General features: G+C 44.0%; 1 protein-coding gene and 1 non-coding gene across 3 annotated transcripts in view; one reads left to right on the top strand and one right to left on the bottom strand.

Annotated features, from left to right (window-relative positions):
- The window catches only part of ARHGAP31 (Rho GTPase activating protein 31), a 100,035-nt gene that overhangs the window by 62,072 nt on the left and 20,303 nt on the right, over positions 1-17,660 (top strand). Inside the window, exons 3-7 of one of the 2 annotated variants that reach the window (XM_026493904.4) lie at positions 378-522; positions 9,651-9,733; positions 10,681-10,788; positions 11,444-11,586; positions 17,236-17,434. In XM_026493904.4, coding sequence (XP_026349689.2) covers positions 378-522; positions 9,651-9,733; positions 10,681-10,788; positions 11,444-11,586; positions 17,236-17,434 — 678 coding nt within the window. Of the gene's footprint in view, positions 1-377; positions 523-9,650; positions 9,734-10,680; positions 10,789-11,443; positions 11,587-17,235; positions 17,435-17,660 lie in introns of those variants that run through there. The other variant, XM_044382335.3, reaches the window with a different exon arrangement.
- Positions 16,230-16,366, bottom strand: LOC113257045 (small nucleolar RNA SNORA42/SNORA80 family). The gene has a single exon (XR_003316799.1). It is a non-coding gene; the product is annotated as a small nucleolar RNA SNORA42/SNORA80 family (small nucleolar RNA).

The raw sequence follows: 17,660 nt of genomic DNA, 5'->3' as shown, positions 1-17,660 counted from the left end.
TCTCTCCTCCAAGGAAGAGAAGTTCATTTGGAACAGTGTTTTGGAAGAACTGGAATCTCAACAGGCTTTTTTGGCAAATTGCTTTCGTATTTCCCCACTGTACATAACTGAAACTGGGACATAATGCCCCAAGAAATCCATTTGTAAATGGGCATGACATTTTTTGAATGACAGCAGCTTTCACAGAGAAGATCCAGACCTGAAGTGGAAGTCTTCCCAGAGCTTCCTTGTGCCTGGAAGAGAAGGTCATTTTGATCAAGGTCAAAAATAGAGTCAGATCAGCAGTTTAAGGTCTTTTTACCCCTAAGCAGCCAAGTGGTTGCTGACACCGAGCACATGCTCTCAGGATTGTTATGTCTCTGTCTGTGTTGTTTCAGGCAAGAGTTTGGCTCGGATCAATGTCCAGATCTGACAAGGGAAGTGTACCTCCAGGACATTCACTGTGTGGGCTCGCTCTGCAAGCTCTACTTTAGGGAGCTGCCCAACCCCCTCCTGACTTATGAGCTCTATGAGAAATTCACGGTGAGTGTTTGGATTTCCATTATGGTTATTGGGTGGGACTACTGGATGGGCCAAGGAGAGTTTCAACATTAAAATAACAATAATAAAACTCAACAGATGGTTGACATTATCTTAGCCAGGTAATGGAAGTAGGATGCTAGAGTGAGGGAAAAAAGGTAGTGGGTCCATTGGCTAAATTTTTCCTTTCTTAGATTTTCAGAATCATGTTTATTTGTTTCAAGAGCAAGATTAGAACGATCTCTGTGCTTACTTAACCAAATGTGCCTCATTGTATAGGGGGAAGCTAAGCACCAGAGATGTGAAATGACAGGCCCAAGGTCACACAGCAGGACAGGAACCTAAGACTCCAGATGTACGCCTACTGCTGGTTCATTTTCATCAGGCTTCTCCTTCTGTAGTTCTTTTGGGGGTTGGGGAACGAGGTGGGCAGGCAGAGAAGGGAGAGAGAACAAACCCAAGTCAAGGGAGAGATCAGAAAGCTGGAAAGAGGAAAGAATCTGGGCAATGCAGGTGAGAGGAAGGGCAGGCTGGGCCCGTGAGTTGGGTTGGTGGAAGGTGGATGGGCAGAACATTTTACTAGCAGCTCTGTGGTTACCAAGTAGGAGCACCTGTAGGAAAAACAGAAAGGATAAATGCTGACAGGATGTCTGTAGAGACAGTATTAAAAATCTGGCTTGAACGTTTGGCTGCTGGGGTGGAGGTGCAGAGTATGTGGAGAGATGGATTTAACCAAGACTGAGATTCGGCTAATAAAGGGGGGTGAGGAAGATGAGGGTGTATGCAAGAGAGTGACTGAAATAGTTGACCATGGAATTTTGTCTGGATAAGAGCGGAAGTGAGGCTCTAAGGCAGTGAATAACAGTGAAAAAGTATTATTGATTGATTATTCATCCCAATGAGGTCAATAGACGGTTAGAGTGGGGTGGTCAGAGGGGATGTTTGCAATTAAGATTATGGAGGAGTTGCAATTATTGATAAAGACCAGATCTAGGCTCTCACATGGGAAGCCATCTTTCTCATGGCTCCTATAATAAACTTATTTTGAGCATATAAAAGGTTCTTCAATTCCAAACGGTATAGGAATAAGTGGATGCATTTTAAATGTTGGATTTGGACCACTAAAATATATTTAATAGCTTTCGATAATAGAGGGGAACACTCATAATGATAACTGGAAAAGAGCAGATGCATAATTGTGTACTAAAATATGATTAAAGAGAAAGATGTTCAAAGGATGAATAGCCATTTCTTTCAATGATGAGATTATAGTTTTTCCTGCTTCTTTAGACTTTAACATTCAAAATCTCATCTACTAAAAGTACATTAATTTTTTAACGAAGACTATTAGGTCAAAAGATAAAAAACTTGGGCCTAGAGGTTGATTACTAGAGAAGCCAACATACACCATCTGATGTGAAGTGTCAGGGGTTTGTGGACCCTGAGAGATCTAAGGGGACCTCGAGATCTAAGGCTGAAAACAAATGAGCCTCTGCGCTGAGTGGCTAAGTCAAAAATAATGGCAGCCTCTAACCATTGAAACCATAGAGGAGTCTTTCCTGGGAACCAGGAGGAAAAGTTGTGGGTCTCATGTGAGTCTGCCAGATTATAATCACCATCACCATATGTGATTATTTCCTCACTTTAAAAGTAATCATATTTGGTAAAAGACAGTTTGGAAAATGGAGGAAAGTAGAAAGGAACTTTGTGTCCTCTCTTAAAGACTAAAGACAGCTACCATTAACATGTGGGTAATTCTTTCACTCTTTTATTCCTCACATAGTGTTTTTGTTGTATTTTGTTTTCTCAAATCAAAATAAAATTTTGTTGCAAAAATGAAAGCAATACAGAAAAGTGTAAAAGAGAAAGTATAAATTGCTGGAAATCCCACACCACAGGCATATCTGCTGCTAACATTTCAGGAAACATCATTACAGATCTCTCCCTTGCCTCTCTCTCTTTCTCAAGCTCTCTCAATCTCTCTCTTTCTCTCTCCCCATTTTTCCTTCTCAATACTATATATCGCTGCTTTGGAATGTAACTCAACAATGGGACCATCTTTCCGTGCTAACAGATAGAGAAACATTATTTTTGCAGAGTATTTTCTTGTATGTGCAATGAATTTCTGAAGCCAGTTTCCTACTGACGGACATTTTGACTTTTTGTTTCTTAACACTTTGCTTTTATAAAACAACGTGATAATAAATATTTTTGTACATATATCTTTATCCTTTTCTCTGTTTATATCTTTAGGAAAAAATCACAGATTTAGATTTATTGTGTAAAAAACTCTTTTTTAAAATTTTGTTATGTATTGTCAAATTGTTCTCCAGAGAGATAAGAATGGTCTTTTCCCTACAGCCTCACTAACAGTCGGTATTTCTAATTTGTTAAATTATTTGCCAATCTGAATCAACCAAAAATATCTTATTTTTGTTTCATTTTGTGCATAAGACTTTATTGTCTTTTTCTACAGTTTTAATCTTATAATAAAGATGACAGGAGATTAATATTCTTTAATTATACAGAAGTCCTACCTATTAATAAAAAGAAAAAAAAAAAACCCACATAACAAAAACCACCTGCTAAACAAATGAGCAAAGAGCTTCAACGATTCATAGAAGAAATATAGTTTTTAAAAAATTACAAATGTACCTGAAACTGATGTAACATCGTCTGTAACTACACTTCAATTTTTTAAAAAAGTCAGGTAGACAGGTTTTTTGTTTTTTCTTTCTTTTTTTTTTTTTTTTTGAGAGAGAGAGACAGAGAGATCCTATGAGAGAGAGAGAGAGAGAGAGAGAGCAGGGGGGAGGGGTAGAGGGAGAAGCAGGCTCCCCACTGAGCAGAGAGCCTGATGTGAGACTCCATCCCAGGGCTTTTGGATCATGACCTGAGCCAAAGGCAAATGCTTAACTGACCGAGCCACCCAGGCACCCTAAGTAGACAGTTTTGAAATGTAAAAAAAATTTTTTAATTTAAAAATAAAAATTATAAATATTAGAAAAATATATTTGCATATTAAAGAAACATTTTTTTAATGTTTTTTATTACATTATTTTAGTCAACATACAGTACATCCCTGGTTTCTGATGCAAGGTTCGATGATTCATTAGTTGCGTATAACACCCAGAGCGCCATGCAATATGTGCCCTCCTTACTACCCATCACCAGCCTATCGCATTCCCCCACCCCTCTCCCCTCTGAAGCCCTCAGTTTGTTTCTCAGAGTCCATAGTCTCCCATGCTTCACTCCCCCTTCTGATTACCCTCCTTTCTTTATCCCTTTCTTCCCCTACCGATCTTCCTAGTTCTTATGTTCCATAGATGAGAGAACAATTTTTTAACAGTATTTCGTGCTGGCAACCTTGTGGTGACACTGGCTCTTTTATGGTGCTTTGTTATCTTTTTAAAATTTTATTTTCAAATAATCTCTACACCTGGCATGGGATTCGGACTCACAGCCCCCAGATCAAGAGTTGCATGGTCTATGGACTGAGCCAGCAGGTGCTCTTCTCTGGTTTTCTACGCTGAAAATTGTGAATTGGCTGGACACCTCAGAAAGGCATTTGAAATTACTATTGAGAATCATAAAGTGCTCATATTTTTTAAATATAGTAACTCCATTTCTAGAACTACATTCTAAGATAATAATCAGATGTGCACACAAGTAATGGACTTCTAAATGTCTCATTGCGGTAGTATAATCCCAAAATGTGGGGAGTACCTATGTGTCTAACAATAAGGGAAAGGTTAAGTAAATGATAATAAATCTATTATTTTTGATCCTGGGTAGCCATGAAAAGTTGCATTTCTGAAGGGTAGTTTATCAGCCACAATGTAACAAAGTTAAACGGCAGAAAGCAGTATATGCGACTGACTAGGAAGCAACGCGTGTTCGTGTTTGGTGCCGGGAAGACAGGCTGATTGCTTCGTGTATGCTTCACACGTGAGTAGGTTAATAGTTGTTACGTCTGGCCGGTAGGATAGCAAGGGATTATTAACTCCTTCATGTTTCACAATTTAATTTTGAGCACTCGTATTAGTTTCCTGTAGCTGCTGTAAGAAATCACCACAAACTTAGTGGCTTAAACAGCAGAGATTTGATCCCTCCTAGTTCAAGAGCCCAGAGGTCTGAAATCAGTTTCACGGGCCGAAATCAAGGTGTGAGCAGGGCCGTGCTCCTTCCAGAGACTCCGGTGGTGGGGCGGGGGAGGGGGCGGCGGCGCGGAAGTGGTGGTGGGGCGGGGGAGGGGGCGGCGGCGCGGAAGTGTTGCTCGCCTCTTCCAGCTTCCGGTGGCTGCCAGCACTCATGGCTTGTGGCCACATCACTCCCATCTCTGCCCCTGTGATGGCACTGGCCTCTCCTTTTGGTCTGTGTCAGATCTCCCTCTGCCTCCCTCTTATAAGGATAGCCGTGATTGCATTTAGGGCCCATCCGGTTAATCCAGGATCATCTCATCTCAAAACCTTTAATTGAATCACATCTGCCAAGACTCCTTTCCCAAATAAAGTAACATTGACAGGTTCCAGAGATTTGGGCCTGATATCTGGAGCAATTTTCAGCCTACTATATTACATGTTAATTTTATCAGAAAGAAAAGTTCATTTTAGGAAAAATTCAATTTTGTTCAGATTGATTCAGCTAGAATTATTACACCCAAAAGAAAAGTTGCTGATTTGGGATTTTTAGAGAAGGCAGTTTAGAGAGGTGTTCGATTTTATACTAAATTTATATGGAAATAACTTCTTTGTGTTATCAGACTCCCTCATTCAATTGCAAGCTTCCTGAGGACAGAAGCAGTGTTCATTTTGTTCGTTATTGTGTTTCCTTTCCCTGCTCTCTAGCTACTGGAAAATGCTTACCTAGTAAGCCTTTGCTGACAGGTTTGTGGACCCACACACCTCGTTTGAAATATCACTTGGAATGGGCTACTAGTGGGTGGCAGTAGGCAAAAGCAGACTGGCTGGGAGCTCAAGATTGCTGCAAACCAGGGAAAGGGGGAGCAGTGGCCACTGCCCTTGGTTTGCCTAGGACCTATATCCCAGGAAACCCTTAATCTCAGGCAGACCAGGATGACGGGAAATTGCAGATGGGCCAGGTCACGTAATTCTAGCCGGGGCACAGGGCTGCAAGCACCTGACTCCTGGGGTGCCACACGGACCAGGTTCCAGCACTCTCTGCTGACAAAATCCAAAGGCAGAGACATGAGTGGTGGTGAAACAAGAAAGGAATTTATTTCAGTGAGGTCAACACCGGGAGACCACGGACTAGTGTCTCCAAGACCGTCTACAAAGTCCCGAAGATACTTTCCAGGTTTATACAAGGAAAATGTGGGGCAAAGGTGGGTGAGTACATGCAGGTGGGCAGTGAAGGTCAAACAGATCTTTGTCTTGGGGTCAGTCATATGGGGTCTTGCTGGCTCAGGGCAGTCCTTCTGGCCTGAGGAGTGGTTTTATTCCCCTCAGAGGATGCTTTGCCCACAGGGTCTTTTGCCTGAGTTGAGATAAGCTGGAAAGAAGAACTTAACTCAAAGTTTGAGGTCAGATAGAGGTAGTTGAAGTTCTCTGTCACAATCAGGCTTGTTCCACGTGTGTGACAAAGATGGAAAGGTATAAGGACTGTCTGGAAGGACACACAGAGTTTGCCTCTGGAGACAACCTCTGAAGGTCTGTGGTCGTCAAGAAGACTTTCTTCCGTGTATTCCTCTGAATACTTTCATTTTTTAAATGATGTGCATGAATTACTTTTTAGGCTAATAGATTAAAATAATTTACTGAGTTGTAGCTGGGGCACAACTGGAAAGGAGAGGCATGGGTTGTTTGTTCCCCCTGGTGACAGGACTACCCAGGCAGCAGGACTTGAGCTCTAAGGGTGACAGTGGTGTTCAGGTAAACAGATAAAACGAGAGCAAGGGGTCCACCAGAAGGAGAGAGAGTCCAGTCTTGGACCAGGTCCTCAAAGGGCAGGAAGCCGATCTCATTGATACTGATTGGAAGAGAATAAACAGTCACAGATTCATCCTAGGTCTTTTAAGATTTAACTCGTAGCCAGATTAGCTTGGCAAAAGTTGAGTGAAATTCTCTTTCAGGCAAAAAATTGGGGTAGGCAAAGTTTCATCTTCCCTCCCCTAATTCCCTGATGATAGGTTCAGCCAACCTAATGGGGGAACATAGAGCTAAAAAGTTTGTAGGACTGGACCCCTCCAGGAGAAACTACAGGATCTAGAGGGCTTCTAATAGGATGGGGAGAGGCTGTGAACAATGAAATAAACAAGAATCCCAAATGGGACCTGCAGGCATCAGGGGAGGACCCGCCCAGCCTCTCAGAACAAAGATGACTAACAGCTTCCTAAAATATCAAAGAAACTTTCCATGAGGGCTATTAAATTGACCTGCACCTTTATTCCCCAGACACATGTTTAGAAAAGGGGGGGGGTACTGTACAAAGTTTGCCGAGAGGAAGAGAGGCTTCCCACCCGTCCACCTTTGCAGGATAGAACGTGGGAGGGTCCACACTGCATTCCACAGCCCCTCCTTCCTCAGGAGCTTCTCTCCCCTGGCCCCCATTACGAATTTCTCAGGAAGAAAGCAGGGGTGTCAGGGTTCCTACTCCAGGCCCCATTCTTGTTCCCACCCTCCACCTCCTCCGTATCTCAAAAATTGAGGGTTGTAACAGAGATCATGCTTATGCTGGTTCTGTTCTCAGGCTTGCACCCCCACCTGAAGATTGGGACACCTGTGACCATGACCCTCCCGGTTCCTCATTTCTCCCACCAATGCTTAGGAAGCAAAATCTCAAGTTTTCCCACGCAGAGAATGTTGACAATCTTTTAAAACAGTTGGTGTTCTTGTATGTTTTACTTCAATTAAATTAAAAGGGGAGGGGAGAAGGGAGAGAAGAAAAGGGGGAAAAATTGGTGGACAAAGCCCTGGCATGATGTCCCACATAGATGGAATATAACAAATTCAACAAATGTGGAGGAAGTGCCGACTGGGTGCCAGGCACTGCTCTAGGCTCTAGGACTCATCACATCCCTGCACCTGCAGAGCTTACGTCTAGCATGGGAGACAATAAGCAATAGACTAATCAATAAGTATGTGATATCATATCAGTAATGGTGGGGAGGGCTGTGGTAAACAATGGAGACAAGTAAGGGAGGCAGGAAGTCCAGGCCAGGCAGCCCTTAGGACTTCTGCTCTAAGTTAGAGCAGAACAGACCCAGCACATGTGGCCTAGGGTAGGGCCTGGCCTAACAGAAAGTGCCCCCAGTACATTTCCTTCTACTTTTCTGTACCTAAAAACTCTCATTACTGAGGGTATGAGCTTCAGCCTTTACACACAAGCAAAAAATGACTGCGGAAGCCTGAGCAGAGGTGAACCATATGAGAAAACCACACCACACTAGGACCTTCTTTCTGGCTGTATTGCAGGTGGCGGCATCTATCAAAGTAAAGAATGTATTCCTGATTTTACTTTTCCTTATATACAAATGGAAAGCAAGTTTCTGGCACTGGGAGGAAATTCAAGACCGTGTAAGGCACGTATGCCTGTGAACTCAAGGTCGTAAAGATTGACATGAGCTCAGGAGCTCTCTTTAAAGTGTGTCTTGATCTAGGTGGGGTTACACGGGTGTGTGCATATGAAAGAATGCATGGGGCTCTAGCTTAAGATTGGTGTATTTTTAACGTACGTAAAGCATACCTCAGTAAAAAAAAAAAAGATGTGACTACCATTGACCTTGCACTTAGGTACTGCTCCCACACTGGCAGTTCTCAAGCACTCCGCTGCTGCACTGGAAGGGGACCCCTTGAGCCTGGCCACAGGCAAGACAGCTTCTCAGGGCAGGGTACCAGGCATCTGCCCAGGGACATCTTTATCATGCAGAAATTTTGGGCAAGCCTGTGATCGCACTGCCTTTACGAATGCCCTTGGCTCTCCTTGAGGGCCCTGGGCAGGTGGGAGTGATGCAGGCTGGCTGGGTCCTCAGACCCAGAGTGGGGGGTCCCACAGGACCAGCCAAGAGGGTCCTTGGCTTGTCACAGGATGGAAGTCAAAATGCAAGCCAAGAAGAAGTGAGAGTAGAGTTTATTGAAGACATAGAGAGAGTAGATATGGACAGAGCATTTTCCAGAAGACCTAGAAAGAAGAAAAGAGTGAGTCTCATCTTTCCGTGGGGCCTGGGGTTTTTATTGAGGACGGTGGTTTGGTGCACGTGTCCTCTCAGTAATCCAGGAACAAAGGCTCCATAAGTCCCTTATGCCCTGGAGGAGGGGGTCTTGATGAGTCAGTGGTCTTGGAGACTGGTCATGACAACTCCACCAGGTCCCTCCTTACGTGTCATTGTGCTGGAAGACTCCAAAGAGATCATTAACTTCTCTCCCTTTGCAAGGAGGACGTATGTTATCTGTTCTGTAAGGCCTGTGTAAGGCGAGGGGCGTAGGACCTAGCAAGAACAGAAGCAGGAAAAGGAGCAAAAAAAAAAAAAAAAAAAGGCTTTTTTTTCCATGTGGTCCCTTTGGTTTCCCTGTTTCAGGAGAACAAATACCCACACAGGAAACAACAAGAGAGCACGTCCAGGCGAGACCATCAGGTCTCAGAGACAAAGTTCTTACCCTGCTGAGAAGGCTCGTCTTCCCTGCTTCCTCACATCAGCATCTATGACAGTAGATGAGCCACTGAGTAGTGAGGTCATGGAATAGTGTCAGGTCAGGTAGGGAGTAGCTGTTTGCCCCCAAGAAGACAGCTGGCTGAGTAGACATGGAGCCACCCGTCATCTCCGTCTCTCTGTCTCTGTCTCTTTATCTCTCCCAGTGTGAATCTCTGTCATTCTCTGCCACTACCACACACCCAAGATTCTACACCTTTTTCAGATACCTAACGACCTTCTGAGGACACACACAGACCTGAGCAATCCACATGTCACCGTGTGCACTTATTGTAGACACTTCGCATCACGAACCCTCGGATTTTAGTTGTTGGTTTTTACTAGAAAAGCATGCCTCTTGGAAGGATGATCTCTAGGCCTGGTTGGGAGGCTGGTGTACCAGAAACCTAAATAAAGCCAGGAGACACGGTGGGTGTCCTCCCTCTCAAGTACTCACTGGGCTACTTCACGTTCTTCTCCACAGGCAGCAGTGTCGCATTGCCCGGAGGAAGGCCAACTGGCCCGAATCCAAAATGTTATTCAGGAGCTTCCCCCATCCCATTATAGGTAAGAATCCTTGGTAATGGATGTCTACAGCCTCTCAAGGTGGTATAATACCAGAGATGCAGGCTGGTGTCATAAAAGGGAACAAGTTCAGTGGACAGTGACTCTCCTGTGGCATTTTGAGGTGGGTGAACAGGTCAACTTTTATCAGAGTGCGTTGGTGCCTACCCAGGGACATTGGCAGGAAGGGGAGGCCCATGTCCTATTTACTTGTGGGGCCCTCCTCAGACTCTCACTGGAAGTCATTCTGATCACAAAAGCCAGCCTCACTGGCTGTGATATCCGAGGTTCTTACCCAGATTCATAGCATAAGCAAATTTCTGGAATCCAGGACGGTTTTTAAATAGGGTTTGGCTGTAGCTCTTGAGCTTTTAGTTGACTGATCTATTTGCTCATCAGTACCATCCCCCACATCATCCCATCCTTCCATTTTTTTCTCACAGTTTAGCCCCTCATCTTACCACCTTTTCCAGGTTCTCTAAGCCTTTTTTTTAACAAGGGGAAAGATTTTGATGTGGTATAAGAAAGAACTTCTTATGGTAACAGATGTCATTCATCCATGAGATGAGTTCTCTAACTAACAAGGACCAAGTTACCCATAGCTTGGAGAATTCCAGAAAGAGCAGAGATAAGAACAAGTTTCAAGATTGTGGGCAGCAATGGTGGCCTGGGTAAAAGGAGGCCCAGGGAGCTGTCTCTGGTTCTCCAACAGCCTCGGCTGACTTCTGACAAAACCATACCCCTTCTCCACCCTGGGCCAGTGTGCCTAGAGCCAAGAAGATTATTTCCATCAATCTTGATAGCTTCCTGATATTCCTCCAAAATTCATGAGATAGAAATATTTAGACTCTCTTAAATCCAAACTTAGAAATTATCTCCAGATGTCAGGCTTTACACAGGCAATGAAGTTTCTAACTTTGTTAAAAAAAAAAAAAAATGAACCATTACAGGACCTTGGAATACCTGATTCGACACCTGGCCCACATTGCCTCCTTCAGCAGCAAGACCAACATGCATGCCAGGAACCTGGCCCTGGTGTGGGCGCCAAACCTGCTCAGGTAACCACCACACCCTCACCCTCTTACCACCCCATGGGCTCAAAGCAGCCCACCAACTGAAACGAAGACTGGATTCTTCAAAACTGAAGCCCCTTGAAGACAAACCTGTAGCTAAGTGGTTGTTTGTAACACATGTAAATTAAGACGATTTTAATAGCCTGAGCTCTTTGTCTGCTATCCTGGCAACTCTGGGTTCCAAAGGCGTTTTCTGGTTACAGCCAGCATGTGGCTAAAGTTACGGGTCTGTATGTTATAATTTCTTGAAAAGGCCTTTCTTATCTTTAGGGCTCATTGGCTTTTGTTGGTTTTGGTGGGGTCACTGCTTCATAGGACTTCCTAAATGATGGCCTGACCCACAGAACAATTGTGTGGGGGTGGAAAGAAATCCGATGCAGAAATAATCAATTCCTGTATATTCACAAATACAGTTTATAGTCTAGCAATGTATGGTACCTGGTAATTGTTTTCCAAATTTGTTCAGTGTGTTGGGCTTCACAGCCTTTGGAGAGTCCTTTCAATAGGTCTTAAATAGTTCAAATATTCTAGAGGTTAACAAACTGTATACATTTAGGAAATGGGGCTTGTACCGGCTCTCCTGACTGCTTTCCGTTGGGGGGTGGACTCACTCACTGAATGTGTTTCATCCATGATTTAGGTCCAAAGAAATCGAAGCCACTGGTTGCAATGGAGATGCGGCTTTCCTTGCAGTTCGGGTCCAGCAGGTGGTGATTGAATTCATATTGAATCATGTGGATCAAATCTTTAACAACGGCACACCTGCGTCCTTGGAGAACAACGGTAATGGCTTCTTCTGGCACACTCCCCACCAGGCCATCCTTCTTCTTTGCCTTACTCATGGGGCCCAAGAAGAAGTTAGGGTGGGCTTGCTTCTAGCTCTGAGTGTTGGCTGTGTGCGTGTGGGCTGACTGCTCCGTGTGTCAGCGTCTGGGGATCGTGCATACGTGTATGTTGGGCTGTGTGCAGCAAGACGCGTTCGTGGGTGGCCGTAGCAGTGAGCAGTTGCACACATGACCTATGCCTTGAATGCAGAGTTCTGCTGTGGAATAATCTATTGGTTTTAGTGAGTTATTTAACTTTCTGGATTATTATCTACAGGTAACATTCCTCCCTCACCTTTACTGTCATTGTGGTATTTCAGAAGACCCTTACATCTTCCTCTTGGAGTTTTCTGTGAATGTGCTAAGAGGCAGCATGGCCATACGCACATGTATATTCAGAATGTGTTCTCTTCGCAAACGTTTGAGTGTTTGCTTTGTTCTGTCCCGCACCAGGCACTAGGCATACAAAAATGAGTGTGTATTTGTGGGCATGCGTACGCAGAGACTGGTTAGCGCTGAAACCCTGTGTGGCCATGTTGGTGAGAAAGATAGAGCTTTTGAGGCTGGACGTGAGAAGGTGCAAGACTATGATTCCCGGTAGCTCTCATAATGATATAATGCACACTAGGAGTGAATTGGTTTCTGTTGCTTGGACTCCTGTGAGCTTAATTTGTAAAAATAAAAAAATCTAGTTGGTCAAGAAGTCTTGTAACTATCACTTGTGTGAGTTTTCCAACATTAACATACGTCACAATCACCTGGAGGGCTGTTCAAACACAGATTACTGGACCTAATCCCCAGAACTTCTGATTCGGTATGTCTGGAATGCTGCTGAGAATTTGTATTTCTAATGAGTTTTCAGGTGATGTTGCTGCTGCTGGTCAGGGTCCACACTCGGAGAACCAGTGGTGTATGAGAACCCTATCTGCAAAATATTTGTGTTCGCTGATTAAAGCATTCTTTTCTAGTTTAGCTAATGTAGTTGGAAAAAACAAGCATAACCATCAGAATAATCAATTGCAGTTAACATCCAATTCTGATTCCCGGTATAATTGTTCCCACCCCTACCCGTCCTCTATGTGGTTTGTAACCTTCCTTTGAAAAAATTTTTTATTGAAATAAAATTCACATAGCATAAAATTCACCATTTTAATCATTTTAAAGTATACAGTTCAGTGGCTTTTAGTGTAGTCACAGAATTGTGCAACCATCACCACCATCTAATTTCAGAACATTGCATCACTCCAGAAAGAAACCCCATACACATGAAACAGTCTCTGCACATTTCGCCCTCCCCTGAGACCCTGGCAGCCACAAAGCTACTTTCTATTTCTAGGGATTTGCCTCTTCTGGACATTTTATATAAATGGAATCATACAACATGTGGTCTTTTGTGACTGACTTCTTTCACTTAGCACATGTTCCCTGAGTTTGACCCATATTGTGACGTACGTCAGTGTTTCCTCCCTTTTTATGGATGACTAGTATATCTCCTGTTGTATGCCTAATCTACATTTTGTTTATCCATTTATCACTTGATGGCCATTTGGGTTGTTTCTACTTTTTGGTTATTAAGAATAATGCTGCTGTGAATACAGGTTTTTGTGTGAACACACGTTTTCGATTCTCTTTGTTATATACTTAGGAGTGGCTAATGTTTCTTTTATCTTTATTTTAACCTTCCCACTATAGATGTGTTTTTTATCGTAAGCTATATAAATCCTTTTGGAAGGTAGGTGAGAAGATGCATGCATTCATTCATCCTTTTGAATCAACCGGTAAATTATTGGGGACTTATTCTATGCCAGGAACGATTGCAGGCGCTCCCTGTACATGATCTTGTGGGCTTATCACAACCAGAAAGTTGTTATCGACCTTATTTTATATGCGAAGAACCAGAGAACCAGAAAAGCTTAGTATCTGCCCAAGGCCATACAACTAGTAACTTTGACACTGAATGTTGAATCTAATTTTTCAGCCCATTGCTCTTTCCTTAACTCTATGCTGTCTCTATGAAGGGAAAAAAAAAAACAGGAAAATAGGCCAATAAACCATTGTGGAGAAGTAATGACTTTTGGGAAATGTTCTTCTCAACAGCAGGTCCTATCCACGACTACTAGTGTTAAAGCTGTTCCTGATTCCAGCCTGGAAATGCCTGTTCTCTTTGTGACCATTGCCTGATCATCTTTTGTACTGTACACTAAAATCCAAATCACTCATGAGTCTTTAACTCTTGATTGCCTCTAATACTTATTATACAATGCAGTTCATTTAAATGTTCTTGTCATGAATTCGTATTGACTGGTAAGATAGCATCGTTAATGTTTACACAAAATGGAAGAAGCCATACCCTTTGGAATTTCAGATTTGGAAATAGGGCTCTATTTCAAATTGGAAAGATTTTAGTAGTCATAGAATCCAATACTTTTGTTTAATAAATCAGATCAATGAGGCCAGAGAGATTGTGATGTACCCAAGATTCATTAAAACATAAATATGCGGGGCGCCTGCGTGGCTCAGTCATTAGGTGCCTGCCTTTGGTTCAGGTCATGATCCCAGGGTCCTGAGATCGAGCCCCTCTTTGGGCTCCCTGCTCGGTGGGGGGCCTGCTTCTCCCTCTCCCTCTGCCTGCTGCTCCCCTGCTTGTGCTCATGCTCTCTGTCAAATAAATAAAAATAAAATCTTTTAAACAAAACAAAACATAAATATGCATTGAGCAACTTCTAGGTGCCAGGAACTATTCTACACACTGTGGACACATCAGTGTGCAAAATGGCAAAGATCCTGCCGTGCAGAGAGCTATGGTCTAGTTGGGAAGGCAAGCAATATACAAGATTACAAATAAATAGATTATCACTTCAAAGACACGAAACAGCATGAGGGAAACACAGCAGGTTAATGCAACGGTCAGTGATTTGGTGGTGTTGTTTTGGTACAGAATGGCCATGGTCTCTGAAGAAGTGATCTTTGAACTGAGACGTTATGACAAAAGGAACCAGTCATGTGAGGATCTGGGGGACGAATGTTCCAAACACAGAGAATAGAGATTATAAAAGCTCTGAAATGGAAAGGGGCTTGGACTGGTACAGAAAGTAGGCCAGTGTGGCTAGAGCCAGTGGGGTCTCCAAAGTGGTGTGCCCCACCCTAGGGGGCACCAAAGACTGAAGTACTGAACCACGGGTGTTGGAAGAAACTATTAGCATTTCTTTTTCGTTTCTTTCTATTGTACATTTTGTAATTTCTATGATTTTGTGTTTTCTGTTATATATAACACTAATACAGTGGCATATATGTATAATTTATAATGGGAGTATACATTCAAAAATTTTTACTGTGTATTTTTGTAGACCACTGGGTCAGTGGGCAAAGAGGAGAGGGAAAGCAGATGGAAGGTCCTTGTAGGTCAAGCTAGGAGTTTGGTTTGTTCTCAGCGCCATGGGAAAGCATTTGAGGATTTTGAGCAGGGAGTGCAGAGTCCAAGCATTCTGACCGTGGTGTGAAGGAGAGATGGAAAGGCAGCAAGTCTGGAAGCAGGGAGACCAGTGAAGGAGCAATGGCAGGTGGGCAATCATGGTGGCCTGGACTAGCATGTTAGCAGTGGACGGAAGGAAGGTGGCTAGATTTGGGATGCATTTTGGAGGTAAGAGTTATAGGACTTGCTTATAGGCTGGATGTGGGGGGAGGTGGTGCATCAGAAAAAGGAATGAATGAAAAATAACTCCTCCAGATTTCGGCTTACAGCTGGGTGGTCCATGGCGCCATTTACTGACTTGGCCAAGATGGGAGGGGGTAGCAGTTTAGTGGTGAAGAGCAGCCATCACAAGCTGTGTTATGAAATGATTGGTAAGTTAGAGATGCGTGTTAAACATCTAAGCAGAGACAATGAGCAGGCCTTAGGACACTGCAGCCTGAAACTAGGGGGAGAGGTAAGTGCTAACCCAACCGAGCTCTCCTGACTGGGCAGTGTAGGTTCCTCCCACTGATCCAGTTGCTCCCAGAATGATTGAAATTTTTAAGTAAATAAATAATTAACAAATCATAAACAATCTAGAATGCAAATATTAAGAATATATAAAATTTAAATATTTTAACCTCCTTGAGATTAAGTTGGAAAGCTGCGTTAAAGTTGGAAACTTTACTGAAAAGTTTTTAGAATCATGGATTTACTTAATTGCAGTCCTGCTGAAAGACTGCCATGCTTTTCCTCCTGGAAGGACCCCAGTGTCGCACACTGTCTCTGTTTTCTACCAGGCCATTGGTCAGTGGTTTTATTTCCCTCCTCCCAGAGACGGTCATGCTCTGCAAAGAGAAATAGTGCCATCACGGTGCTTTCTGAAAATTAGGTGAGTCCTGTACCAAAAAAGATTGCTTTAGTCTCTGTTGGTCCAAGTTATCGTTGAGTCTCTTCACACCTTCTGAAGTTCCAAAAAACTGGCAAGGGTGCCAAACACCACACAGAGGCCAACTTAGACCTCCTCTTCTTTTACTTAGATCAAGGTTTCTCAATCTTGGCACTATTGACATTTCATGCTGGATAGTTCTTTTTTGTTTTTTTTTTGTTTGTGCGTGTGGTTGGGGTTTCTTTTCCTTTTCCATTTTCCACACTCAACAGCCCTCTTCAGTGCTCACAGCCCACCAGTGAGGAGGTTGGGCAATGGTTTGGGGCTGCCCGCTTCTCTGGCATGGGTCCACTGTGAGAGGCCCACAGAGAAGGGCCCGCCATTAGTGCAGCCCCATGCGCTGGTGCCGGCTAGCTCTTGGTGTGGGGCTGCGCTGTGCATTGTGGGATAGTTAGCAGCATCCTTGGCCTCTACCCACTAAATGCCAGTAGTACTCCCACACATGCTTATGACAACCAAAAATGTCTCCAGACATTGCCAAGTGTCCCTGGGGAAGGGGGGATGGGGGCTACAAAATTGCCCCAAGTTGAGAACCAATGACTTGGAGAAAAGAGAGGACCCTGGACACCATTGATCTATCATCATCACTTCCATTTCTTAAAACAAAAAATAAAAACAAAAACAAAAACAACCCCCCCCCAAAACCATAGAAAGAAAAGATTAGCTTGCATACACTTAACACCACTGAGTAGTGAGTAAAAAGCCAGCTATCTTTTAGGAAATAGTATAGGCCATAAACTGTCTTTTCACCGCAGAGGTTAAACCTTAGTGATCTAGAGACAGTACAGGCGCCCACGTTAAATCGCCTTGGAGCGTGTGGTCTGCAGCTGCAGGGAGCAGGAACGGTCTCCTGCCCTGTTCTGGCTGAGCGAGGCCACACCTATGGCTGGACATACGTTCCCACCTGGCCGAAGTACTAGGCAGTAGATGCTCAATAAATGTTTTCCTATGAAGGAAGGAGAGAAGGAAGGGAGGGAGGGAGGGAAAAGTACAAGAAGTACAGGTTGCTTCCTGAAGCCCTACGTGCCTGCTGGCTGGCTGGCCATGAGGTTGCCAGTTTCCTATGTGCAGCCTCTGCCCCCAACCCCCAAAGTCCCCAGAAGCCTCCTGTCAGGGGGTCAGGAATGGAGGTGCTGTGGATGGGGAATCTGGCTATACCCAATGCACAGGCCTCCTTCCATGACTGAGCTCTTTTCTTTTTTGTATAGAAAACCCGCCCATCACGAAGAGCCTGACCTTGCCAGCTCTCTCCTTGCCCATGAAGCTGGTGAGCCTGGAGGAAGCCCAGGCCCGGAGCCTGGCTACTAACCATCCTGCTCGGAAGGAAAGGAGAGAGAATAGCTTGCCTGAAATTGTCCCTCCCATGGGCACCCTCTTCCACACCGTTCTTGAGTTACCAGACAACAAGTAAGCAGCATGCTCTTAAATTCTGGGGAGGATTTGGGTGGAGGGGGACAGAGGAGGTAGTCATATAGTCTCAGCATAGGTTGCAGGTCTGGATGTAAGGGAATATTCTGGAAGAGAAGGGAGCTGCCTCCACAACTCTCTCTCACTGGTGATTGATGTCTTCCCTCCCTGCCCCCAAGTTATCAAGACCAGCTCCCCATCAGAGATCCCTAAGTACCATGATGGG

This window comes from Ursus arctos, unplaced genomic scaffold (assembly GCF_023065955.2).
Source record: "Ursus arctos isolate Adak ecotype North America unplaced genomic scaffold, UrsArc2.0 scaffold_4, whole genome shotgun sequence".
NCBI classification, from domain to species: Eukaryota; Metazoa; Chordata; class Mammalia; order Carnivora; family Ursidae; genus Ursus; species Ursus arctos.
The sequence above is the reverse complement of the archived record's forward strand: the minus strand, read 5'-3'. Positions and strand labels throughout refer to the sequence as shown.